We start from the raw sequence: 27,829 nt of genomic DNA, 5'->3' as shown, positions 1-27,829 counted from the left end.
CCGTGTGGCCAACACGGTCAGCGTCTCCATTAAAGTAACTTTATTCAGTCAACATTTAACACAGTTATTATTATTATTATTATTATTATTATTATTATTATTATTATTATTATTATTATTATTATCTGTCAGTCACGCGCGGTGATGTTACTCGTAGCCCTTTTGTCTCTGTTTTACAGCGTTCGTGACGTGGAGTGTGACGACACTCACAGTGGACGGGACACCGGAGGCGCTGCTCGCACCAGCTGCAGGTCAGAGGAGGAAAACATGGCTCGTCAAAGTAACACCTGCGCCGGTAATCTGGCGTTTCTGTTTGCGCTCGCGCTGATTGCAGCGCGTGTCCCGGCGGAGGCGTCCGAGGAGCAGGCGAAGACGGTGGAGTTCAACGTGAAACCGGGAGGAGTCGTGCACACCTTCTCCGAGGGCATTGTAAGTGCCTCCGCCGAGCGGTGTCTTTATTTCTCGCTGTAAATCTCCCGCTTTAAAACGAGCCCTCGTGCAGGGAAACACGGAGCTACCGATAAATCCTGAATCGTAAAATTTAATTTTACGTGGATTAAATTTGAATTCACCGCGCAGCTCACTGTAACCCACTCCAATGTGATTTATCAGTCAGTTATTAACACATTAATAGCTAAATTAATTATCATTGAGGAGCTGAGGTCTGCTTCTCTTATTACAGTCGGACATAATCGATGACATAATCGAAACAACAAAAGAGAAAAACTACAATCTGCTGGGCAGCTTTAGTCGCTGTCTGATGACGACACAGCCTGTGAGGGGCTGACACGTCGCTGTCACAATGGCGCTTTTGATTGGTTGAGAGCTTCTTTTCTTTTAACTTAAAGACTGCTCACTTTAAATTGTAAAAACAACTTTTGTCTGATTGTTAAACTAACGATCGAACTAATTATTTAATGAATTAATGTTTTTCTTGTTTGATTAATCAAAGAAAAGCTGACTCGTCATTGGTCACAGCAGGTAAAGCTCAGGTGTCCCTGATAGCTTCAGCGGTGACAAAGAGAACCATTACGTGTCTCTAATATTCTGACGTGGGAGGTGTTTGCAAAGTCGCAGTTTAAAAAAGTCAAAGTCATCTTACAAGCTGTTACATTAGATTATTACTTTAAATAGAAAAAGAAACTCGCTGACTCGTCCAGCTGTAGCTTGACTTATTATTTGTTATTTCCTCGTTTCGATGGCAGAGGTGTGACTCTGACTCACTTTCATGCTCTAAACCAGGAATGTCAGACTCCCTCTGCGTCGTTGGCCACAGACAGCCCACTTTAATCTCAAGTGTCCAGAGTCCAGAGCAGTGGAATTCCCCTTCTCTGTCAGTGGACCGAAGATTAGCTGCACATTTATTCCCACAGATATCTGAATATGAGAAAAAAAAGTGCAAATACAACCTTACCTCTCATTTCTTTCTACGTAATAGACAAATGCTGCTGTAGTAAATGAGAGGAATCTGTCAGCGAGATTTAAGAAATAAAGGTGTAAACTAATTCTGTACTACAAAGTGAAAAAACTGGAATTTTTCTTTCATTTCATTTTTTCAATCTGTTACTTAATTACTTTAGTATAGTATGAATGGTCCAGAGGAAGGCCTTCATCAGTAGGAAATGTTGCAGTTAGATGTCCAACATTATTGCCCTCATTCACATTTTCTAAAGCTTCATGCACATCTTATCTTCACATCAGGAAGCCCTGTTTAGCTCATTTAGGTCATTTCAGGACCAATTAAATATATTTAAAACTACTTTCAGGTTGGCTCAGTACACATTGGATTTACCAGATTCCTGAGCCAACCCCAAACAGTTTGTGATTCCTCCTGGTATCAAACCAAGGGCCTTTTTACACGTTAGGTGAATATGTTAACCACTACGTTACGGAGCCATTCAGTCTACGTGATGCTGAAAAGCTTAATATGAATGAACTATTCAAGCTGAAACTGGTGAAAGCTGTTACTAATGTGGCAGAAAATAACCACAGGCGTGTCTGTCGTGCTACGCTGAAATCTGAATAGAGAGAAATTGTTTTTTTAGCAGTACCCAGGCTAATTCTAAACATCTGTACCAGGTCACGTAGACCAGACTTTAAACGGCGTTCTTTTAAATGATGATCAACAAGCAAAAGAAACATCCAAAACCAAAAAGACCAGCGGTAATTTCTTATGGCTTTTTAATCTGGCTCAACTCTTTCCCCCATAAACAACATCTGACACGCTCTAGCATTAAGAAAGGTTTTGAGACCTCAGTACAAAATAAAGAAATCGTTTCTGGGCTTTTCTTAGGGGAGCTGTCTGGCAGAGACCACCCTCGCTAACCTCCGATGCACAGACAGAACAGAGCTTCTTGGGTTCCTCCTAAAGAGTAACGTGTTAGTGTTCAGGGTATTATTGGAAAGGATGTGAGTTTACATGCAACCATATTCTGTCTTTATTTCTATGTAAGGTTAAACTGAAACCTGAGTGAGATCAGTGGAACACAGAGTTTCTCGTTTTACAGGAAAGTTTTGTAGGTGAATCCAAAACACGGCACTAACACCTGGTTTCATTCTCCTTCTGCAGGGGGAGTATGAATGCTCTTTCACGTACGCCTCTCAAGGAGGAACCAACGAGGTGAGCCCCTCCCTCTCTCTCACTGTGCGTCTCCAGCCTCACATCACTGATTACTGCGGTCTTTATGCTAAAATATTGTCCCTTTTTTCTGTAACGCAGCAATGGCTGATGAGTGTGGGCCTGACTGATGACAACAGACTGTTCTCCTGCTCTGTGTGGAGGTGAGACACAGATTTTAGAGGACGCTGCACTGACTTGCATTGGCTTAATGGAGGCTGCACAACTACTGCTTACCTCACCTTAACCTTAAAGCCTGCCTTCACCCTAAAATGTCCCCATAAGGAAGTCGGGCCCCCGTGTTGTGATTGTGTAACCAGATTTAGGTCCCCGTAACTGCAGTTATACCAGGACAACACTCACAGGCCAATGAGCAGCCCGCGGAGGTACTCTTCTTCTTCAGTTCGGTGACCCCGATGCTAAGAGCACCCTCACCGCTAATGTGTGCGTCTGCTGAGTCACCTCATTGATTTTGCTTAATCGTGACAGTGGCGGTAGAGACTAGAAGGGGAAACAACACAGCAAACTTCTAACCTCTGATTGAAATGAATTTATGCAAACCCGTGACACTGACAGCAAATATTTCCTTTTCATTCCCGCCAGGCCTCAGGGGAAGTCGTACCTGTTTTTCACTCAGTTCAAAGCTGAACTGAAGGGAACCAAAATCGAGTATGCCAACGCGTATGTAAGTACAAAGAAACTGTTAGCTGAGCTTTTAGTGGGCCTGTGTTCATTCATTTGTTTTTGAGTTGTCAAATTATCCCAGTGCTCAACATGGACAAAGCTGAAAAACTGTGATTGCTGGGTTTTGTTTCTTTGTGCTGCTGAGTTTGTTATTTATTACTGTCAGTGGGCTGATCCCATTTCCAGAGGAGGGCTGTGCTTCAGTGATGCTTTTAAAACCAGGATCATACTTGCTGTGGACACTGCCGATAAATATTCCACATGATTCTTTAAAAAGCTGGCTGGAGTTCGCCTGCAGGTGTGTGGTTGGTTCACTGTTTTTCGGGCTGGTCCTTGAAGATGCAAACTATTGAAGGATGTCCACAAGGAGTCTCGCGTCCATCCTCTCATGGCCCAAAGCAGAACAACACCGTGTTAGCTGATTCCAGAACAGCGCTCCACTGACTTTCTGTCAGAATTACTACTAATAAATAACCTCTTTCACTAATCTAGCCCAGCCTGCATAGATGGTAACTAATGGTTACAGCCTAACAGCATATTAGAGGGCTATCCTCACTGATGGACATGCCCAAAACACTTCACCTAGGAGGCGTCCTAATCAAATGGCCGAGCCACCTCAGCTGGCTCCTTACGATGTCAGCTTGATTCTGAGCTCCTCGCAAATGACCAAGCTCCTCATCCCCTCTCCGAGCCGGAGCCCAGGCACCATCCGCAGTAATGCAGACGCTGCACCAAATCTCCTGCCAATCATGAATTTGCACCGAGAGTTTCTGCCGTCATGTTCGCTGTGTTTCTGTCTAAAGCGCCAGAGGTTTCTCAGACACGTGAATATCTCCAGTCAGGGATTCATTTTCCTGACATCGCATGAAAGCACTGTAAGCTCATTCAGCTTGGATTCATCTGGTTTCTTTTTCAAATTCAAGATGAGTCACGCTTAAAGCCAGCGGTTCAGTGCAGGTCTTTCTTCCTTGCACTGAAGTTTGCCTGTTGGTAGTCAAACTGCACCACAACCTGTGCAGCGTAGTTGCGATACTGTCGGTGCAACACATCATAACGCCTCACAGTTCTGCGGTTGGTTTGACAGGACAAACAAAAACTTTCTGCTTTGTATTGCCTCGCTGTTCCAGGCGCCCCTTCGGTGCAGAGATTAAAGCTTCATCAGCACAGTTGTCAGGAAAAACAAGGCGAAACTCTGTTGATGAGCATTTCTGCATAGCCTGCAAATAATAAAACATCCACCTTTATACCAGCAACACATTCATCAGCCTCTGGGACCAAATCTGAGGCAGACGTTTGTGTGCAGCAGCTTCTTATATGCTTTTTCTCCAGCACGTAGGGGCTGTAAGATCGTCACAGCTGTCGCCATCTGCACTTTTATCTCGTCTCGTGCGACAAATAGAGAAAAAATCTCAGAGCTGTATTTAATTAAACAGTTTGATAATGACGCTTGCGCCTCGTTCCTGGATATGTAAATGTCAGTGCGTGCCACGTCTCCGCACGAACGAGGATTATTGTAAGTCTGACATTTAATGATTTGTGAACAGGATGAGCTGCCTTCAGACTTTTGTCTAATCGGACTCAAAGAGAAAGAAGCAGCAGCTTACCATTTTAATATTCATTTAGTTCATAATATCTGAAAAGTATTTAAAAAACTTCCATCTCGCAGCCCAAGAGTACGTCTTCAAGTTCCTCGGTGTGATCGAATGGCTGTCCGAAGCATTTCACGGTTAATTTTTCAGTGATTATAAAATACAGCAAAGCTGCCAGTTCTCACATTTGAAAAGCTGGAAGCAGATAATGTTTTGCAGTGTTCTGTGATTTATCACCTATCAAATATGTTTGATTAACTGCTCAACTTTAAATGTTGGCACACGAGCCTTCTGCAAAAAGGGGCGGCACTGGGTCCCTCTACTTAGAAATCAATGAAAAGCGAATGCATAATATGTTGCTTTACTACAACGATGGCGCCCGTTACATAAGGCGTGCCCCCAGACACAAAGTCGATAAAGTTGCAGCTGCGGGATTTTGTAGCTCGAGGACTTGGATTTGTCACCCGAGTAGCAGAATGTACCCGACCATAAGCTAGACATGGGTGGGTTGGACATATCATCTTCCCTCCACTTGTATACAACAAACCCATAATGTGCCCTTGACAAACTAACACAAGTCGAGTGAGTCAAAGTAGCACGAAAACTTTATTTCTTCTTGACGTCACACTCGGAATCGAGTCTGTGCACTTTAATGTCTCGTGGAAGGTTAATGTCCGCGCCCGGTCTGAGCTCAGCCACTTTGCGCGGTCTGCCTGTCTGATGTGGTCGTCTGTGAAGTGGAGCGCACCTCGACACGCCTCCTTCCCACAGCAAGGACAGTCCTGACACTTTCTGTCATTAGTGCGAGCGCATGTTTCCTCCTCCCGCTCAGCTCCGTGCCCTGCAAGCCAAAGACGAACACACAGGGAAAAAAACACAACTTCCTTGAATGATGAGACCGAAATAACTTTGCACGCACAAACAAACACACCTGCCACCCCCGCGCAACATTTCCTTGACCTTGCCGTCACGTCCTCCTACTGTCCCGGCCCGTCTGTTCCAAACAAAATTGTTGTCATCTGTGCCGCCTCTCATCCTGTTTCCCTCTCTGTTTCATTGTTTCTTTTTTGTCTCTCTTCCCCTGCTCTCCTCCTCCTCGTCTTCATCGCGGCTGCTGTTTGCGTTTCCAGTCTCAGTCGGCAGCAGGAGGACAGAGTGATGTTCCTTTGAAGCCAGAAGAATTCACCATCGGAGAATCAACAGGTGAGAAATTTATTGTGTTTCCGAGTGTTCAATCAACTCCCTCTGCTTGTCACATCAATCCCTTGCTCTTTCTCTCCGTCTGCCTCCCTCCCTCTCCATCACGCTGCAAGTACCCTGCTGATTTCCCTCTAAAGCATATGCTCCAGCTGTGAGTGGGTTGTCATTTGTCCCTGTAGCATTATTTCTTGTTATTCCGTTTCCGCGCAAACCGAGGCTCCAGACTGTGATTAGCAGGATTTGACGAGTCGAGCCGACCAGCAATTTCCTGTGTCTTTTTCAGCATATTAAACGCTACAGTTACAGATGCTGGAAAACACTTGCAGTCTGGGTTTGTTTTGATAGACTGCTTAACAGTGGAGAGCGTATTAATTACAAACCTACGAGTAGCCTTTAGCATCTATAGGAAAGGAGAGCAACCGAGCTCAGACGTGCAGATAAAGACATGCTGACATGTCCTTATGTTTGTGCCACATGGAGGCAGTGAGTGTTACAGCTGGTGATTTATTATAAGTGCTGTTTTATTTTAGGCTGGGACGTGTTTTAAGGTTATGGTCAGGCTCTTAATTTGTAAGGCTTTAATTAAATCGCTTGAAGTCCACTTATTACACATTTTCCTTTACATTTGTTTATAAGCTAACAGCTACAACATGCATCAACTGTTCAGCTCCAAAAATGTATTTTAATGTACGACTCCATCAAAGTACAAAATAACTGATCATGTTTAAGCTTTTAGAGTAAAGGTGGGCAATTAATTTTCCCAAGGGGCCACATGATACACTGGGACTGTTGTGTAGGGCCGCACCAATAAGCTGTGGCCCCTTGGGGAAATGAATTGCCCACCCCTGCTTTATGGGAACTGCTTGCCTGGAATAAAAATATGTTTAGTTCCTGTATAAATATCTTCCCCAGTGTAATAAAGGTTAAATTATCATTTGCTTTCTTTGTAAGCTAAGCTCGCCACGCTGTGGTTTCTAGCTCTGCGTATAATAAACAGACACGAGATTCGTGTGTTTTTTTTCTTTCCACCCTTCAAAAAAGCAAATAAGCATTTTTTTTTAGTGCATGTCTGAAAAATGCTGAAATATAGACTTTTTCAAATACATAAAAGATAAAGATGCTGTTTGTGTGTGAGGTCTTTAACAGGATCAGCAACGTTGCTGTTGGGCTCACTGCCTGCAGGTAGCAGGCATGTCTCATTTACACCAGCTCACCTGCAGGTGGAGCTCATCAAACCTACAGACGTGATGTCCTGTTATTCTCCTTGTGCTTTGTTTGCAGCTGAATGATTGTTTTTGCTCTGTCGTCATCTGTGGCGGCATTTCATGCATTTCCTCTTTTTTTTAACCTCAAGTGACCCACAGGGATGGAAAGTTCAGCGCTCAACTCTCCAAACTGACCGTGATTGGACGGACACGAAAAGACGAGCTGTAGCTGGTCAGAAGTGAAGCGCTTTGACCAATCAGAGCATCCCAACGAGCTCCGACTGGAGCCTCTGCTTTTCCCTCAGTGATCGATGAAGGATGGATTTCTTCCTGAGTTACAACTAAAAATTGAAGAAGGATAAACTGGATACTGCCCTGACAGCACTTTGTGTCGCTACAAAAGTTACCTGATACTTTGTTGCTATAGTGGATCGGAGCTACACGGGACAAAAGGGATCAGCTGAGTAAACAACAACAACAACAACAAAATGCTTGCTCTGAGATGAAGTGCTTCCATAGTTGTTATTTTTCTTATGCTACAAGATTTACAAAGAATTGTGTCCTGATACACTGGGGATGTCTGTGATTGTATAGAGGATGTCTGGGGGCTTTGTGGAGTATAGATAACATATTTAGACTAGGGAAGGATTTATCCATCTTATGTAATCCCGAGAGAAAAGTGAGTATTCCCCAATATCGTCACTGCGCGCACATAAACAATTTCCCCCGTCTGGCTCTGCTCTGAGCCGCTGTTGAGCGAACTGCCTCCTTCTGTCTTCATCTCTCTCTGTTTATCCGTTCCAGATGATTGTAAGCACCACATTTGATCCCCAGCAACCACCAATCACTTCTTCTTGTGATAAATCTTTGTTTTGTGTTTTTGCCTGAAGCCATAATGCAGCAGATAGCAGCTTTTAAACATGTTAAGAGGACACGTGTATTCCCACTTATGTCTTCAAATCTTCATCATTCTGCAGCAGAAGATGCAAATCTTTCTCAAACAAATTCCCATTAACAAATGGATCTAATTTGAGTTTATTGCAACAAGTTTTCAGTTACATTGTTAACCACAGAATACTAAAATGTAGGGCATGCACAGACGTTTGGATAACACGCGAGGCAAAAGAGATGCCAGCAGGTATCTCTGAGTCCTCCTTGAACCCTTTACTTTCATCTTTCGGTGCCACATGTGTGGATCAGCGAGGATAATGTGCAGATTTCACAAGGACTTCATTATTTCGCGCGCCCCCCCCCTCGTGATGTTGCGAGAACCTTTATCCCCCCGTCATTGATCCAGCCCTCTCAGATCCACGCCAGTCTCCAGAGGACGATTGATTTCAGATTTGAGGATTTTGCTGATTTGATTGTGTGGTTGTGTTACCTGTTATCTCTCTGCCTTGTTTGGCCCGGGATCGGTTTCCCTCGTCCGTCCGGAGGTGATCCTAAGGAACTGAGGAAATGCTTAGCAGGAGCGTTTCCCCTTTTCCTCGTTGTCACCGCTGATGTCGATGCGTCGTCTGGAAATAATCACCTCCAGATCCTGGCGTGACAGATTTGAAAACAAACAAACCCAATGTTACTTATTTTGTACGTTTTCTTTTTCTACTTGTTGATTCTTCTGATTCATGATGAAATGTGATGGGCGTCTCAATAAAGGCATTTTCTGGAGATAACTCAATGTTTGTGTCTTGTTAATGTCAGTCATGATCTCACTGAAGCTCCCACAGCTTGTTAGAGGGTAAACATAAAAAGAGGAAAGATTTGAGTGCCAGCATTGAGACAATAAATATTCGGAGCACTGTCAAAGCTGGGCAACAGTAAACACGGTGGAAAGCATTTTTATACCCCATCATATCCCATCCAGAACAACAGTAATTTTAGTAGCAGCACTAATGCATCCCTAATTTAGACTCAGTTTATAAGCAGCATAAATACAGTGTACAGGACATCTGAGGCCCCGAGCAAAACTTGCAATTAAAATAAGCATTATAAGAAATGTTGTTTTAAAATGTATTCTGCTGGCGTAGGAAATTAACATATATTGTCCTCAGATAAATGTTGCCATGAGATAAAGAGCTTCTACTGTTTCTTCTTTATTTCTGGGAGAAAAGCTTTGGAGCGAGGCTCTTCTAAATCCACAGGCACAAATGGGAATCTATAGAGCTCTGATCTTTATGGGTTTATAGAGATAGAAAGTTGGTGGGGATTTATTCATTTTATGTTAAGCCAAAGAGAAAAATCTGTAATCTAGATTGTCGGCATATCGGCGCAAGTTTGTTTGAAGCGTAGCGTCAGAACTGTAACCAGCACGTTTAGCGCTGCTTTTACAGCTGTGACTATGAAACATCTGAAAATCTCAAGTGTGGCAGAGCTAAGATCACAACAAGCTGTGCGATGAAACTCCCACAGAGGCTCTTATTTGTAATTAAAGCATCTTATAGCAAAGCGGGGACATTTTCAGACTCTCGTTTCTAGTTTTGTGGCCTTGCAGGGAGAGAAAATGAGACACTTTGTTCTCGAGTTGGTTGTTCCATCGAGTAATAGGTCTCTGTTGCACAGTAGCTCTTTGATTATCATCATTTCACTCCGTCTATGGGACTCGGAGCTGCCTCGATGCTGTCATGCAAACCCTGAACACATATCGCTGCTGTTTACCATCTGGCAGCGGTACAGATGTTTACTTTCAACTTCTCCCTTTACAGTACAACCATCACAAAGAATTAATACACTCTCCAAAGAATTGGCCTAGATTATGATGACGTCAATTAAAGAGCTTTGATCAGAACCCCCCATCCTGCCACCCCGCTGCTGTCCAGACTGAAATACCTCTAACTGTTCAAATGTGGTGCAGACACACTGTAATGGTTCACAAAGCCACTGCAAGAGGGTGTGCAGGCCGACAGGAGAGAAACATGGAGCAAAATTAAATTCATGTGATTTAATTACTAACTGACAGAAAGTTGTGGGTTGAGGGGTACAACTTTCTTGGCTTCAGGAGGATGTTTGCCATCTTCTTGTGACCCCTTAAAACAAAGCTTGTACACTTGTTGCCTTAAGAGATGTTTGACCAAAAGCAAATCAGTGTGGTTCTGCAGCCACCTTTAGCAGCAATAACTTGAATTGTTTTCTGTACGACTTTATCAGTCTTCCACATCGTTGCGCAGGAATCTTGGCCCGCTGGTCTTTACAGCGTTGCAGGAACTGAGGTTTGCAGGAACAAGGTCCCGGTGAGGTCTGGATAACACTCGGTCGCTGCAGCACCTTTGCAGCTATTCTGTTGTAGATTTACTGCTGTGCTTTTTCTGTTGCATGAACATATTTCAGCCAAGCTGCTGCTGTTTGTGTTCGACTCAATAACTGTAAAGTGTCCAGTTTCTGTGGCTCCAAAACGAACCCAAATCATCACGCCTCCACCACTGTGCTCGACAGCTGGCGTGCTGCGTTTGGTTTCCCGCAAACGTGGTGCTGTGCGTTATTGTCGAGCATTTCCTTTTTGCTCTTGTATGTTCAAAGACACTGGCACCAAATAAGGTCTACTGTTGAGTAAAACTTGCTTGTGGAGATGAGATTACTCGCCTGTCTGTGTTTGCAGATGTTTCCCTGGGGGTCCAGTAGAGGCCAGGTCACATGAGTGTGGGGAATTCCTGTACATGGAGTGTTTTCATAATGGCGCTAATTAAGATTAAAATATATAATATTTAATTAGAAATAGAATATTAGACAGTGTGATTTGTGTTGCAGTTGGAAGGCTTGACTTGCCTTTAATTGTCCAGTTATTTTGCTTCCACCGTACTCTGCCTCAGCCTTCATCATCACTCATAGTCCAGTGGCAAAGGCCAACCTTGTGGTCTGTGGTTTGTGCAACTTTGCTTTCTAAATGTATTGTCATGAACTTTAAGGTGCTAATGGAGGCCCGTAGGGATTGGCATGCAGTCTTTGGGTTTGTTTCAATTTCCCTGACCACTGCACAGGATGACATTGGGGTCGATTTGCTGGGATGTTCACTTCTGGTACGACTGGCAGCTGTCTTGAATGTTTCCCACTTGTGAATAATCTTTCTCACGGCAGAATGATGGACCAGATTCTTTGAAAATGGACTTATGACCTTTTTCAGATTGATCGGCAGCAAGAATTGCTTTTCTTAGATCACTGCTGGTGTATTTCCTCCTGGGCATCGAGTTAACACACACCTAAATGCTTCAGACCTGCAAACTGCTAAAACTTCTGCTTATGATCAGTTGATCAAATGCATTTAATTAGCAGCGCCTGGCTGCAGCGCAGCTTCTCAGTTCCTATGGAAGCAGTAAGGATGTATGTAGTTTTTCCACAGGACTGCACTTTCATTACTTGAAAACTTGTTTTGTTTTTGCACAGCTGTAGTGTGGCATTTTTAGTGTGGACTGCTCATTATTAGGAAAACCATTCAGTTCACCTGCAACACTAACAAGATCTCCACTGACCTCAGCTGCACATAAGGTTTTAAGTCCTTAAAGTTAACAGGTTAGCAGATTACACTCAGGATGTGATTCTTTCTGAGCATCATGTTGGCGCTCCAGCTTTAAGCATGTAAGCACTGCACTTGTAGCATGATGGTAGACACCTCTGAGGGGTAGATCTGCACAAAAATGACTAATTACTAATAAAACTATCGCAAAATTTGCCTAAAAATGCTTGAATGAGTCACAGAGTATCACTGTGTGATATTCATTATGAACATAATCCCACATATACCATGCTGGTGATGGAAGCGCTCTCTGGAGCACCAGTGGTTATTCATTCCTAGCTGTTTGTGAGGCTGAGGAACCGCGCTAACGTTAACGCGCTAGCGCCGTCCAGCCCCAAGCACGGGGCGATCCGCGTTAACTCGCTATCGAAGATTTGCCGCGTTAATCCGGTTATTGCGTTAACGTCAATTTAACAAGATTAACGCTGCAGCACTAATATATATATATATATACATATATATATATATATTAGGGGTGCAAGATACACAAAATTCACGGTTCGGTTCGGTTCGATACTTTGGTGTCACGGTTCGATATTTTTTCGATACAAAAAAATGTTCATGCATTTTTAATTTGTCATTTATTAAAATTATAAATATATATTTTAACTCAAAAGTACAGTTTTTAAATTTAACCCTAACCCTATACACAGTTCGCATGATTGCAAAGTGAAAGCAAAAAAACAAGCGCAAATTCAAACGCGATTTCAATATGTCACATATTGACAGTGGCTCACCGATGCCAATGACATAATTACCCAGCTACATTTCTGAAAGAATGCAAAAGCATTGACATATATTTTTCCTACAATAGCCCGACGGGCAGGGCAGAGAGATTTTTGTAGCCCGACTGGAAAAATCGCTAGCTCCGGGACGTCGGGCTAGCGATATTGCGAGCCCTGTATCTGATTGAGGAATCACTCATCTTTGGAAAAGAGAGTTTATTACAGAGAAATGTCTCTTTCCAAAATAAAAGCTATACTATCCGCTTCTTCTGGGCTATATTCTCAGCAGCATAAGGAGAATCACGTGCTAACAGCTGTCTAAATGACTCGGCTAAAGTTAGTAGCATGCTTGCTTTTTTTTGTCTGCTTCCACTTGTCTTTGCACTAGGATGATGTCGGTGTAAATGTGCAGTCATATTCGTTGTGTTCCCACTAGTGCTGTCAGGTTAATCTCGTTGAAATGACCTTAACGCCACAACACGGCAAATCTCCGTTAACGAGCTACCGCCGATCGCCCCGTGCATGGGGATAGACGGCCAACACGTTAACGAGCTAACTGCGCTAACACACTAGTTCACACCAATGTAATTGAGCATTGCGTGGCACATCCAACATACTGTTTTACTTTAGTCCATGACTCGCTTACCTTCAGGGTCATACGTCACATGAAAACCAAAATAATTCCAAACGCCAGATCTGAATGAGGGTGGGGGAGGTGCCCTGCGCTCTTCCTTCTGACTATGCTGTCTGTGTTGAGCGCTCAGTGGATCTGCGCTTGACAGTGCAGCCTAGGCGGAGTAGTCGAACACAGACTCACTGAGCGCTCAACACAGACAGCATCGTCAGAAGGAAAATTGATAAAATAAATTACAAATGTTGTATTGTTCGATACATATGCGTACCGAACCGAAAGCACTGTATCGAACGGTTCAATATCGATACGAATATCGTTGCACCCCTAATATATATATATATATATATATATATATATATATAATGCTCTACAGTGTTTACCTATTTGGGGTAAATAGCTGAGTCTTTGTACAAAGACTGAAACTAGACGTCTGTTGAAGATGTAACCTCTGAGTGGCACAGGCAGTAACCATTAGGTCTCTCTATTGAGAAACAGGCTCTTTTTATCGGGCCTGTTGGTCATGAGAGAGAATATAAAATAACCTCAGCTTTATTCTTTGAGAAAAATAAAGAGCCAGCTGAAATAACCCAAAGCAACATTTCAGAGAGGACAACATAAGCTGACCTAAATGAATGAGCCATCGATTTGCTGTGCTGTGTTTATGTAGTTAATCCGGCTGGCATTCCCGTGTCTGCTTTTCTCTCTTTGCTCTCTCGCACCTGCCCCCTATTTCTCTCTCTCTGCATCTCCTGACATTTGGAGGGGAACAGATGGAGATTGTGGCTGGGTCGGTCAAGCCAGAGGCAGCAAAGGAGATGGGATTTTTGTATCACCAGGGGCCCGGTGAAGGGTACAACGAATGGCCAGCTGCCCCCTGTCTCCCCTGACGCGCACCCCAGTGCTAGGCTGGTGACCCAGTCGGAGCAGGGACACTGGGCTCGGGCACTTTCTTGCAAAGTTTTTCATATTATGACACGTTTTCTTGTCTCTAGCTCTGTCACAGATCTCTGACCTCACTTCCCCCGCATGTGCTCTTTAACACTGCAAGCCAAGGTAGCCTGAGCTGCAGTGAGACAGCAATTATCCACCTCAGACGATGCTGATACATGTGAGTGGACCTCTTTGGCTGCATGGGCTGAAGTGCACTAAGGTAATCACTTCTTGCTTTGCCTTGTCATTTTGCAATAATTGCAATTTCACTCTAATTAGGCCTTTTCAGTCCCTTGCCCTTTAACTGTGCAGTCGGTGGGAGTCTGAGATCTGCAGGGCAAAGTGAACATCTGTATAGAGGCTCTTGTTACCAGAGCAGTTAACCAGACAGATGTTACGATGCCCTCTGTATGTTCAGTGTGTGAACCCGAGAGGTTTGTATAGAAGGAGAGAGTAAGAGGACATTAGCAGAAGCAAGCTGTTCCTCCTGACATACTCACCCCAAGTTGCGTCTGCGCCTTGTCACCTTGGAAACTTGGTCTCAGCTCAGCTTGGCAAGCCTTAAATCACTCTCCACTCTTGCAGACTTGTGGCTGGTGCTGTGAATATGGCTCCATTCGATCAGCCCCCCTCTCCTGCTGCATTGTCTCACACTGTGGTCGAGAGCAGCCTTCTTTTCTCAGGGTACGGAGGAGCTTTGCGGGGCTCCTTCACTTTCTTTGTGTTTTCAGAGAGTCTGTGATGTGGGTAAGGTGGAGGCTTGCGACCTCTGTGGCCTTGTGCCGCAGCGCATACGTGTGACGGTCCCGCTGAGGATGCTCGCCTCTCCGTGTTAGCGGCGAACTCGGTTTCAGTCTCTGAGTCGGTGGGTGGGCAGCTGGCAGACGGCAGCAGGTTGGACGATGGAGAGAGCGGCCCAGCAGATGGGAGATCGCTTTGTGTGGTCTGATAAGACCCCACTTTGGTCTGGATGATGACAGACGGGCTAAGAGCAGGGGGTGGGTTAGCCTTTGAAGACAGGGGAGAGGGAGGTGAGATGGAGATGATCCTGATGGAGGAGGTAGCCCCAGGGGAGTGAGGCTGAGAACCAGAGCTACTGGGGAGATGGAAGTTTACCGTTAGAGGGGAAAGACCAGGAGTTGGAGGCCGAGCAGGGAGGCTTCTTTGGGGGGAGCGAGTGTGGTCGTGGGTCGTGAGGTTACTGGGGTATGGCAGCTTCCCACCATGTTTGGGTGAGGCCCCAACACTACCGGTGAGGTGAAGAGTCCAACTCCTCTCTGATAAAAGTCCAGAGGTTAGCGGGCGCAGCTGCACATTGGGTGGAGACTGGCTCCTGCTATGATGCTCTCCCCTCAGGGTGCCAGATAAATACCCAGTTTCTGGCTGGTTTGCAGGCTCTGACAGCCTCTGATGTGTGAAGCCCACAGTTGTTTCACTGGAGCTCGAGCCTGAACTGTAGCTGCTGTCGCTGGGAGGTTTGGTGCTTTCTCTTCCAGTTCCCTCCTCCTCCTCCTCCTCCTCCTCCTCATTCAGATCAATGGTTGATGTTAGATGGTCAATCTGCTGCACCACCTAGAAAATACATGATTGACAGATAAAGATAGAGTCAGTAAGTGAAGTCTTCCTCCAGTTTCTGTGATTGAAAAATGTCTTCTATAGTTTTTGTTTGCTTTGGGTTTTGGTGCCACTGCTCCAAGAAAGAGGATGCAGGACCTGATGGCGAGGTTCCCCTTTAGAGAAACACATATTAGCAGACTGATCAAAGGTTGCACACACAGAGTAAAACACTGAGCTTTTTGGGAGTTGCCACTCTGCTTGGCTGCTGGTCCAGCTCTGTGTGCTGAATGAAAAGAGAGGCGATAGATTGAGAACAGAGCTCTCCATTGTTTCCTTATACAGATCGGTTCACCTCTGGCAGTGAGTAACAGCCTGTGAAAACAGATGATGTCATGGTGATGTCATCAGAGTAATCTTAGACTAAACTCAAAGAGTTTTTGAGCTTTGTCAGAAAGCCTCTGTTACCGGGCAGAGAGGGTTTAATCAAAGACACCACGAGCTGCATTTTCACTTTAACGCTATCAGTGTAGCACCATCCTCTGTTTAACCTGTCTCTTGTGAGTCACTCGTTTTATAAAAGTGCTGCAATACATAATTTATTATAGAGATAATAACACACTAGAAAAATAACACTTGCATCTCCAAATTGCTGCTTTTTCTTCTCCATAAATTCTGCATAATTGACCACCGAGAGTCAAACTCCTAAAGCAAATCTCTCGATAGCAGCACAAATTTGAGTGCAGCTGGAAACATTTAATATTTGGCATTATGTATGATAGATATTTTAACAAATCACACTTAACAACTATTGGCTTAAATTTGATCATTTCCTCAGTTAGCTGACAAGAGGAAATATTCTTTGCCTGGACAGCAGCGCTGAAGCGAAGGGAAGAAGGGGAAAGATTCATAATTCCACAAAGATCTGAATTTCAGCTGGGAAACTGTGTTTAAATGCTTATCAGCTTGATCCCCTAATCCACCAGGATGTGAAACGCTAACGCCGCCGTTTCTGCTTCCTCAGGAATTAAGAGGTAAATAGCAGCCAGTACGTCTCATATACACGTCATTATTTTATCATCAGCAAGTTTGAGCACCTCTATAAATATGCACATATAGCACCTCTATATGTGTCGAACACAATGCTCCAATCTTTCCGGAAGCAGAGGTCAGACTGTGCAATGCTCAGAGAAACTGCAAAGAACCCAAGAGCTACTTCTCAGAGCCTGCAGGCCTCAGCTAGCATGTTACCACAAAACTCCGGGAACAAATTTCTTTGGACAGACAAAACCAAAGTGGAGATGTTTGACCATGGTGCACCAACCCCTCTACCATCTGTCAGCACGGTGGTGGCAGGGTGATGATTTTGGTTTTGCAGATCTGGGCACCTTGCAGTCATTGAGTCCACTGTGAACTCCTCCGTATACCAAAGTATTCTTGAGTAAATGTGAGGCCATCTGTCCGACAGCTACAGCTTGGCTGAAATCGAATCACACGAGGGGCCAGTGATCCCAAGCGCAGCGTCAAATCTGCCACAGACCTCAGATCTCATCCAAAATTGAGACACTGGCAGGAGCTTAACAGAGCTGTACAAAGATGAATTCCTGCAAACCTCAAATAAATGTTTCATAACATACAGAACTAAGTTAAAGCAGCACAGCTCAGTCTGGTAAAACAAATCAGATTTGTCCTGCCAGTTTAGTAAAAATCAGACGAGGCACACGCGCACGTATCCAAGTGCGTGCAGAGCATCCACACACACAACCCACACAACAAGACTAGAAGAAACAGCCACACACACAGCCATACATAGATGGAAGAGATTGGAGGAAATTACTCTGGGGAAAATGCTTGACCCATCACGCCACCTGCTCAATGTGCACGGATAAATCCTCGGTCCGTGCTGGATTGTTTTGTTCGCCGTGTTCAATATCCTTGCTGATGTCAGTGGATGACCTGATTTGTCTCTCTCTGTCTTTTTTTAATGCTGGAGCTGTTTGAGCGAGGCATTTCATATTGCTTTGAAGTACAGCGTGTATATGCACATCCAGTGACTCTGGGCAGGTGCTGCTCGTTAATGTCAGAAATCAGATGAGATAAAAGTGCAGAGGACCCTGGTTTTCATGTGCTTCCCCCAAGGGTGTTTGTTAGAAGCAGTGTGGGGGGGTTGACCCTGCAGGTCCTCCTGATGAGTACCGAGAGACGTTTGTTGTGGAGCGCCGGTATTTAAGTTGCGTTTAGCTCTTTAAGTTCAATTCTGTTGTTGTTTCTCTTGAAGTTCTGAGTCATAGTTCAGTTTTTTGATCTATCAAAGCGCCTCAGCAGAGGATCGCTATCATATTCAAGTGCAAGCCCACTTTTGTGATGTCTTTTCCTCCTCCAGTGTGTGAGAGAGATCTTTAGTGTAATATTTGTTTAGCTTCAGACAAAGGCCTCCACTAATTTCTTTTCGTAGCCGTGATGAATATTAAACAAAGCTGAGGTTTGCTGCTCATGCAGCGGAATAAAAAACACGGCTTTGGAATAAATATGCGACCAGTCTTCTCTGGTACCTTATCTCCCTTTTCATCTGTTGTCGCTGTTGTGAAAATTTGGGACTTTTCTATTTCAGTGTCTGCTTACTCGCCCCCCTCTTTCCCTTCTTTGTGTGTGCAGTCGTTGGGGTTTTATTAATAAAGCTCACAGCCAGGATGATGAGGTTACTACCTCGGGTTTAGCTGTGACCCCACAGAGGCAGATCAAATGGCAAGAGGCAAGATTTATGTGTCACTTTTACTGTGTGAGGCAGAGAAACTCAGACATAAATGGATTATAAAAAGCGTCGGACGCAATCCAGCTGTGCCTGGAGCACATCTGTCCATAAGAAGAGCGAGTGGAGGGAGAGATCCTTCATCTCAACAACCTCTGAACGCATCAGGCAAATGGGGCATGACTAGTGTCTCATTCACCTTTATGAAAATGTGCACACGACTCGAGCTGAAGCGTGCAGACAGACGACAGAGGAAATTTGGGAAATTTTGGTGCTGCATTCATGCAAGCTGTGCTGCTGACTGTTTAATGCATGGCAAATTCTTGCTGAGGACGTGCATTTGGAGACCGGCTTGTTATTCGTCAGTGCACAGGCCCTCGAGCATGAACACTTTCAGAAAATGAATGTGAAAGGACGCAGTAACTTTTCTGTCCTGTTTTGTTTGGATTTCTCACTTCTCAGTCGCTCGAGTGAAATGTGATGATTGAGAGGGTGACGTGGCTGAATCTGACACTGAAAAAGCTTTCATCTCATTTTTTTAGTCATAGTCGAGAAAAATATGTCATGTTACCTCTTTCATTTCCTGATGAACATCCCTCAGGGCTTTGAGAACCTGCTCCAGGTTGACCACCACCCGTTTAATTTGGTTTCGCACCACCTTCCTCCTGCAGCCGGCCTCTTTCCTCTGTGACTCCCCTTCGCTCTTTGGTCTGTGCTGGACCCACGTCTGGTTCTGAGCCAGGAAAGCGGTGCGCTCTGAGCTCGGTCTGGGTTTCTCGGGGCCTTGTAGAGTTGTCGTACTGCTGAGCCTCCCGTGAGGAACCTCGGTGGAGAAGATAACTCCGTTTAGATCCTCCACAGGTGGCTCCCGCAGCGCTGTCAGGTCTCGTTGGCTCTGGGAGCTCCTGCTGTGTTTACTGGTGTAGCTGAAGTTGGAGCTGAATCCATGCTGCCTCTCTATTAGTCCCTGAGTGTCATAGTTCAGCCAGCTGGATGAACGGTGGTCTCTCTGACGGTGGGTGGTGTGGCTGGCGCAGTCCCACACCTTCCCCTCTTTGCCCTCCATACACATAACAACAGGCACGTTAAAGTTTGGCTCCTCAGAGAGCAGCGCAGCAACAGGAGCAGCAGGAGGTCCAAGCAGTGGCCCGTATTTCTTCACTGAGTTGCTACTGCTGTCACTCTGCAACTGATGGGGGCTCAGGTGGCTGCTGTGCTTCCTAACAAAGGTGTGGTTGCCCTGAGCAGCGGAGGAGCTGTTGGCTGGTCCCTGCGGCCCCTCCCCTGGGCTGGTCTGTGCGTTGCGGTCTGTGCCAAGCTCTTTAGTCCGGTTCCACCTGGCAGGACTGTCCTCCCTCTGCTTCCCCAGGCTCCCTGGCAGGATGTGGTGCCCCCTCAGCGCAACTGGCAGCATCCTCGCCTTCCCCACCCCATTGCACCGAAGTTCAGCCTTTTTTCCACGGCCCTTCCCCTGGATGGAGAAAAAGCCGATCCCCTTGGCTCTCTCCAGCGGGGTCAGGTTGTTTCGGGTCTCTGAGTTGGATTTGTACGGTCCGTTGAGCCCCAGGTCGCTGCTCTGGTGAGGCTTCAAGCTATTGCGCAGCCACGGGATGAAGTGAGGGGTGTGGGACTTGAAGCCTTTCTGCTCCCCAGGCGCCGGAGCCCTGCTGTCAGAGAACATGGTGATAGATGTTTTCCGGCAGCCTGGCAGAATGAAGACGAAGTAAAAGGGGAACGGGAGGACTCCTGAGACACTGAGAGCTTCCTCCTCTTCTTCCACGAATCTCCTCCTACCTTTGCCATTAACGGGCTTTATCCGCTCTGATGTTCAGTCTCGTCTCCCCCTTCCCTCTCCCCTCTCTTACTCCGTCTCCAAAACTTTTATCTGCTTTTTCCCTCCTCGGCTCTCACCCCACTCCCCTTTTTCCTGGCGAAGCCTGCTTCTGATTGTATCGCCCTTCTTCTTTTCCCTCAGTTTCAGCTTCCCCTCCCACTCTTCTCTCCGCTGTAGTGCTCTTGAGCCCCTCGCCCCCTCGCTGGGCCAGCCGTGGAGATGCCGAGGGCCTCTCTCTCCCTCTGTCGTCTCTCTCTGCCTGCCTGCATCTCACTGGCTCAGTGGCAGTGGAGGCTTCCTGTCTCTACATCTCTCTCTCTCTCTCCCTTCCTGTCTCTCTCCCCCCCGCACTGCGCTGCACTGCCTCCTCTCCTCGCTCTTTCTTCCTCCCACTCCCTCTCACTGCTCTAACTCCCTTTCTCTGTTTCCCTCTTCTCTCCTCATCTGTGTCTCCTCTCCCTGCTGCTCTCATCTGAGAACCTCCGATCGTCCTCGTCTTTACAACTCTCGTCTCTTTCCCTCCTCTCTCCGTGTCACTATTTTTCTCCCCTTGCCCCACCTCCAATTTGCCAGGGAGAGCAGCCGAAGTTCAATCAAGACGCCAGTGTTATTAATCCCCCTTTAGTGAATGTGTGCCCACGTGATTCCCCCTGCCTCCGTTCTCATCTGATTACTCCTTCCTCGGCTCAGCCCTTCACAATTAAATGCTGCTTAGGACACCAGAGGGGGTTTAAAGGAAAAGAGGAGGATAACAGCAGAAAGGGATGAAGCAGGAATAGTAGGAGGCGGGGGGGTAGGGGGGGCACATAATTGCGACCTTCAAGATCTGAGATCAGCAGCGGTTTGACAGAAACTATAAGCTGCCTGGCTACAAACAACAGCCTGCCTGTGGCTCGGCTCTCCCCAGCTTATTGTAACTGTCAGCAAACAGTGTCACGTTACATCCCAGTTGTTTTCTTGTTTTTATTTTCTACCACACATCCAACTTCCATTTGTTCCAATTACGCAGAGACAGCTGCTATTTTCGGGTTTCTCATTTACATTCCAGTTCTTGGCTGTCTAGATTAGATTTCTTGTGTCTGACAAGCTCAGAAAAATGCCTCCTAGGTGCCTTTTCACTCAGCTGTGGCTGCATAGATGCGTCCCTCCCTCACTGGCAGCAGCCAAAATGAAAAGATGGCAGCAGAGCCACACAAAAGCCCTGACAAGTCTGCTGTCACTCAACAGCGAAACACTCAAAGCATCTGTCATTCTGTTAGTCAGCATTGCAATATACTCCTCCGGTAGTGCCCTGCTGAAACATGACTTCATTCGCTGACATATTTTACTATACAGGTACATGATGGGAGTGAAAATAGAGTCGCGGGCTCGGCGTAATCTGCAGGCTAAGAAGATTCCTGCCTGCATGTCGACAGACGGCTGTCGGCCTCTGATGGCCATTAGCCGGGATAAAAAAACCAAAACAATAAAGCGTGCGAGCGATAGAGCCGCCGTTATTGACCTTACAGCTTCTTACTGCTCACGACATCCTGCTGCACGCAACCGAGTCCTGCTCCGCTTAACAGCTGGAGATTGCATTTTTATTGCACTGGATTTCACTGTGACACAAATGGTTAATCAGTCAGCTTTATTTGCGAACAACAAGTAATTTAAAGTGCTGTAAAGATTGATCAGAAGCACAGAGACAAACACTCACCAGCCAGTTTAGGTACGTTGGACCCTCTTTTGCCTTCGGAGGTGCCTTAACTCTTCAAAGCAAAGGTTGCTGCAGAGTTGTAGGCTCTGCATTCACCACATCCCAAAGGTGCTATATTGCTCTATTGGGTGTCACACAAAAGGCCCGGGGGCCACAATCGTCCCAGAAAAGACTCCAATCTGGCCCCCTGGGTGGCTTTGGAAAATATGAAGGGGAGCATACATTTTGGGACCTTTAACTGTATTTTTATGTGTTTTACAGCTTTTCCCACAGCCGTTCATACTACACCAAAGCAGTTCATTTAAAACTTTATGTTTTATTAATACAGTCAGGACAGGGCAAATGAAAGCACTTTTTTCTGTAATTATACACATTTCTCATGTAGAAAAACTGACACGTGCTGTTGAAATTGCACTTCTTTATCTTATATTAACACATCTCAGTGATTGAATGTGTAGTTGACCATCTTTACACTGACAGAAAGTGGAGTTTCACTCGTCCAGCCCACTTGAGATTGGGCTTTATGTGTCCCTGGATGAGTGAAATGACTTTGACATCCCTGCTCTGTTCGACTGAGATCTGGTAGCTGTGGAGGACATTCGAGCGCCATGAAATTCACTATCGCATTATCCTGCTGAAAGCGCCCATCAGAAGATGGGTACGCTGCGATCACGAAGGGCTGGACAACAATAATACTCTGCTACTTTTCTGCTTGATACCAAGTGGCCCAAAGTGTGCCAAGAAAGTATCCCCAACACTATTACACCACCACTGGCAGCCTGAACCGCTGATACAGGGCAGGATGGATCCATGCTTTCATGTTGTTTACACCAAATTTTTCCCACCCAAATCCAAGGATTGCAGTGGAAACGGAGACTCGTCTTGTTCTGTCATGTACGAACTGTAGCCTCAGTTTCCTGCTGCATTCAGAGCTGCTTCTCTGCATAACTTGGCTGTAACAAGTGTTTTTTTAGCCATCCTATCAGCTCGAATCAGTCTGGCCAGTCTCTTTTGACCTCTGACATCAACAAGGCATCTTCACCCAGAGAACTGCCGCTCACTGGAAATTTTCTTTCTCAGATCGCACTCTGTGAACTCTACAGATGGTTGTGCAGGAAAATCCCAGCAGATCAACAGTTTCTGAAATACTCAGTCTGGCACCAACAACCAGTCGCTTAAAACACTAAATTCTTGAACGTGTCTACATGTCTAAACGCACCATGTTATTAACTTATTAACGAGCAGTTGAGGAGGTGATGTGGCTGGTTCACCGAATGAATTCGTCAGCACCACTCGGGCTCAGATGACCGCAGATAATATTTCACAGTTTATTGTGCCATGATTTAAACCTATGAAAACGAGCATGACATTTCTGGGGTTTCATGTTACATGAAGTGCAGAGCAGTTTACTATTGCACATTCATTCCAACAAACTCTCTGAGTGGGTTTCTGTGTGTGTTAACCCTTTAGAGCCGATCGGAGCGGGAACGCTCTGTTATGCGTAACTATTTTTAAATCCCAGTAGCACTGCAACCGTGTAAGCTAGCGCAAAATATTTTTTTTGCATATGAAACCGGAGGAGTTGTACTTACATCTGATGCCATCAGCTTGTCCTCGGTCACGGTTTGCTTCCACATAAAGCTTTGCAAAAACTGCATAAAAAGCGCTTGCAGGAACAAAAACATAATATTCCAGAAACACGCTTTACCGATCTGATCAGCTGTTCAAAACACTTCCTACGTTGGAATAGACGTGAGCGCGAACTTTTGCATTTCCGCCATTACCTGCCCGAAACCGGAAGTGACGTCATTTTCGCGGAAATGTAGTCTTTTTTGCGATCAGGGCCTCAGGGCCTATACTGCTCTTTTTAAAAGTTATCTTTGACTTTATGACTTTCTGTGTCGTTTCTGGGATTCTTAGGACTCATATTGCACTGCTGGAAATAGTTTATTTTGATGCATATGCTGCTTTTTTGCAAATTTGCAGTATAATATTTATTTTTGTTTTTCCTGCAGTGTATAAAAATTGGTGTATTTCAAAAATAAAACTATGAAGACACTCAAAATAAATTTCCTGTGGTGGGAAACTATTTTGTGCAACTTTTTTGTATTTACAGTTTTGAGGGATAAGACTCTTAAATTTCTCTAACTACAAATATATGTTAAAAAATCAAAAACGATTTTCAATTTTTTTGTAGTTTATTGCACTTTTTTGCAATTTATGTAATTACTATGCACTTAATGCAGACATATTATTAAAATCTGGGCTATAATGGTTGTATTGATGTATAGCAACTTGAAATGCTCCCAAAAATGGCTCCACAGCCTGTAAAAATATAATATAAGCTCTGGCGGACTTGGTTCTATGGTAGGTCTTAAAGGGTTAAAGACCTTGAATTCAGGCCTCTTCAAGGTCTCAGCTTTCCTCCAATCAACCACCCACTTTGTGAGGTCCATAAATAACATGGCAGCCAAACACACAATCATCGCTCATTTTAAAGTCAATGCAGAATAAGCAGCTGTCACAGTTGCTGTCCATTTCAGGCTCGCTGGACAGCCTCTCGAGCGCGGTTGCCTTTATACTCCCCATTATATTAATCCGCTGAATATGTGTTTGAGTGATTGAAGGACAAAAACAAAAAGGGAACGTTGTCCTTTTTTAAACAGGAGGCCTTTTTGTCACCATCGTACAGGCAGTCAGAGCATATGGTCTCCTTGTAACCTTGTCTACTGCCTCCTGCAGCGCTCCCTCGCTTGTTTTGAGTCCTGCAGCAGTCCGACTGCCCATCGAGAAGCAGCAGAGCGTGTGCGCACGGATACTTCAGCCTCCTGCATGTGTGTTTGCTAAACTTTACTGCCCCTGCACATACACCAGTGTCCTGGATGATTATTTTTTATACACACACACACTCACAGAGAGGGAGAGAGCACCAAGGAAACCTTACATAACTTGGTGGAAAAGATGGATGTAAAAGCAGTTCTTTGAAAGTCAAAGGCCCCCATGTCTGTCAAAATTTCCTGTGCAAAATGGCTTTTAGTCACAGTGTGAATGCCTCGGGGCACTTGGGAACTTTCTATAGCCACCTGGACAGCGGAAACGTGAAGTCTGGGGAGGATTAAACCTGTTCGCATGACTGTATTTGGTTCTGCATTCACACAAAGTGAAAATGAAAAGTTTCTCGAGAACACAATGTTCTTCTTTTTTTGCAGTATTAAATATGGAAGTGAGCAGATGCTGTCTTCCCTGAAGTGTCCAGTGTCACGCTGGTGATAATCCTAAGGGGTTCCTCTTAGACTTCTGTGTGCGCATGCTCGTGTGTGTGTGTGCGTGTTTAACAGAGTCTTTCCCGTCCTCTCATGTATATTTTTGTGTTGTTTGCTTTTGGATTCCCCTCCACTGTGCTTTTCATCCTTGAACAACACGTCAGTCAGGTGCTCTCTGAGGACTAGAGCGAGAAAGGAAGAGATAGACGTGGGGACACCAAGAGAGGCAAAGAAAAGAGGCGGCAGACACGGGGAGAGGGAGGGAAAAAAGGCGAGTTTTGAAAGACTTCTAACTTCCAAGCTGACTGTCATAGTTGTGCTTGCCAGAGGGGAGAGCACCTTTAAGCATACTGGATGAGTAACGATGTGGAGGGACTACAAAAGCAAAGTAATACATAATAAGCAGCACTCGCTCGGCTCTGCTCTGCCAGCTAACCTACATGAGATTGGTGGCGAGAAAAAAATTGCAAGTGCTCAAAAGGTCAGCAAAGGCCTCGCGTAAAAGAGGCTCCTCTTTTACGAGCGTGTGCGCACTGTAATAAGATTAAGAAAGCGTGGAAGCAGTTGTTACAGTGGGATGTTGGCCTTGAGACGAAAAAGCCCCACAGATAATGTTGTGTCCAAATCAAAACACGACAAACTATCTTATCTGCCGTCCGTAAGCTCTGCTGCGGGGACAACAAACCTGCAGCAAACACACGTTTCCTCCGCTGGTTTTCTTTAAAATGACACAATAAATGCTATCATCGTAGAAATAGGCCGTTGATTCATTTTGCAGTTTTTTCTTCAGTGCCACTAATCCTTTGACTCCAGGCCCAGTCCCTTTCTCACTCATTAGGCCTGAAAGGCATTTTATTCTGGCATGGATGATAAAAGAAAATCTAAAAATACGGCCGTGTTGTTGTACGAGGGCAGAGCGTTGCCTGTTGTTTGAACACAATGCCCTTTGGTTTGTTTTGTTGCACCACCCACAACTCAAACATTAGGGTGTTTGTGCCCGCATTGACATGCGGCCAGGTTTTCGCAGTCTTGTGCCAAAACTAACTGCCTGTATCCTTGCAGGGATGGACCGTGGAAATGCTGCTCGGTTCGTCCTTCCTCGCGTTTGTACGCAGCCGAGCAGGGAAATCATCCCTTTTGTCATTTTTGATCGCAGAGAGAAGTGCGACGCCACAGCATCTCAGCTCAGCTGCGTTTAGTTCGGGTGCGAGTCTATAGCGCAAATCACAACTCGGTAATCTGGGCTCGAACACGAGCGGAAAGAGTAATGGTTCCTCTGTATGCCTCGTCGTTTCGGCTCCCTTCTTAGGATGCAGGCCGGCTCCTTTGTAGTCACTTCATTATGTAAAAATGATAATTATGCCCCAATGGAAGCCTCACCAAAATGTATCAGAGCCCTCATTCACATCCGCTGATAATCACGTCGTGACTGTCATTTGGAAATTTTCATTTTCAGAAAGTGTTTAAGCGAGACTCCCACACTGCAAATGAGAAAATAAGCAAACTTAAATTCCCTCACACCTCCTTCCCCCCGGAGACACTTTTACCTCTCAGGCAGCAACAGAAATTAATCATTTAAAGGGGCCGCACACCTCAAAATCACATTTACATATTTTCATCCTGGCCTGTAGCCTCACACGTGCATCGACATCATTTGGTGTGAGTTTCCCAGTTTTTCAGACACCAGAAACAGAGACGGCAGCTGAGCTACATGGCACTTTGCTGTCAGGCTTCAAGCAACAAAAACCTCAAAGGGCTCATTCTACAGAAACATTTTGGCAAAAGGTCTTATTAAAATGTGTTTCTTTTTCTAACATCGAAGCTTAGACCAAGTTACAGATTTGTTTTTGCACATTTACTCCACGTGCTGCCTCTGCTGCTCCTTTCACAGGCCTCTGGAGTCACACACTAACAAATGAGTAAATTATCCTTCACTTTTGGTGACTTTATATTTGAAATGAAAATATCTGAAGGACAGTTAAAATGAGTAATGCAGCAGTCCTTTCTATCTTACACTTTACCACATCAGCCCAGCAGAGCGCTTTGCAGTCAGACTGCTGGCTTCCTTGTGGTTGTCAGAATGGGAGGCAGACCTCCAGCTTTCAGGCCTCACTCCTGTGCAACCAGCTGCCAGCTTGGATTCAGAAGGCGGACTCTCTCCACTTTTAACTCAAAGCATTTTAGTTTTGGGCTTGATCAGGTGACCCTTGTTATCAGATATCTTCAGTGTTCACTAAACGGTCTCTCTAAACCACATTGTGCCTTTCGCCCTTTCCTTCCACTCATCCCCTTGTGGTTGCAGCAGATGGACGCCTCTCCTCGAGCCTGGTTCTGCTGGATGTTTCTTCCTGTTGGGTTTTTTACTTCCCACCGTCACCAAGTGGTTGCTCACAGCGGTTCACATAATTCTTGGGGTATTCAAATCTTGCTTTTGCTGTGGTGTGAGGATACAGTGTTTTAGTCACCCCACGTTTATTTTCTAAAGCAGAAGTTGTGTTAGTGAGAATAAAAACTGAATTTCACTCACCAACACTGAAGCCCTAATGTCTTGGATAGTTTATGCCACACAGAGTAATAATGTTGGTCAGATGGTGCATTAAAAGTGGTCCAACAGTGCAAACACAGTTTAATGATTCAAATTATTG

At 45.2% G+C, this 27,829-nt stretch overlaps 2 protein-coding genes across 2 annotated transcripts; one reads left to right on the top strand and one right to left on the bottom strand.

The window, feature by feature from the left end:
• The first annotated feature begins 192 nt into the window (after positions 1-192).
• mydgf (myeloid-derived growth factor) lies at positions 193-8,973 on the top strand. The gene is made up of 6 exons (XM_085264565.1): positions 193-429; positions 2,570-2,620; positions 2,720-2,781; positions 3,221-3,302; positions 6,021-6,093; positions 7,445-8,973. Exons 1-6 carry the CDS (start codon positions 268-270, stop codon positions 7,522-7,524), a joined length of 510 nt encoding a protein of 169 aa, XP_085120691.1. The 5' UTR covers positions 193-267; the 3' UTR covers positions 7,525-8,973.
• Positions 8,697-24,196, bottom strand: LOC146546317 (uncharacterized). The gene is made up of 3 exons (XM_085264564.1): positions 18,963-24,196; positions 14,589-15,660; positions 8,697-8,835 (listed from the first exon to the last, which is right to left on the bottom strand). Exons 1-2 carry the CDS (start codon positions 20,070-20,072, stop codon positions 14,737-14,739), a joined length of 2,034 nt encoding a protein of 677 aa, XP_085120690.1. The 5' UTR covers positions 20,073-24,196; the 3' UTR covers positions 8,697-8,835; positions 14,589-14,736.
• Positions 24,197-27,829: the final 3,633 nt, after the last annotated feature.

This window comes from Mchenga conophoros, linkage group LG23, assembly GCF_057382185.1.
Source record: "Mchenga conophoros isolate Kocher_MC1m ecotype Shallow Benthic linkage group LG23, M_conophoros_male_GT1.1, whole genome shotgun sequence".
In the NCBI taxonomy this organism is placed as follows: Eukaryota; Metazoa; Chordata; class Actinopteri; order Cichliformes; family Cichlidae; genus Mchenga; species Mchenga conophoros.
The sequence above is the reverse complement of the archived record's forward strand: the minus strand, read 5'-3'. Positions and strand labels throughout refer to the sequence as shown.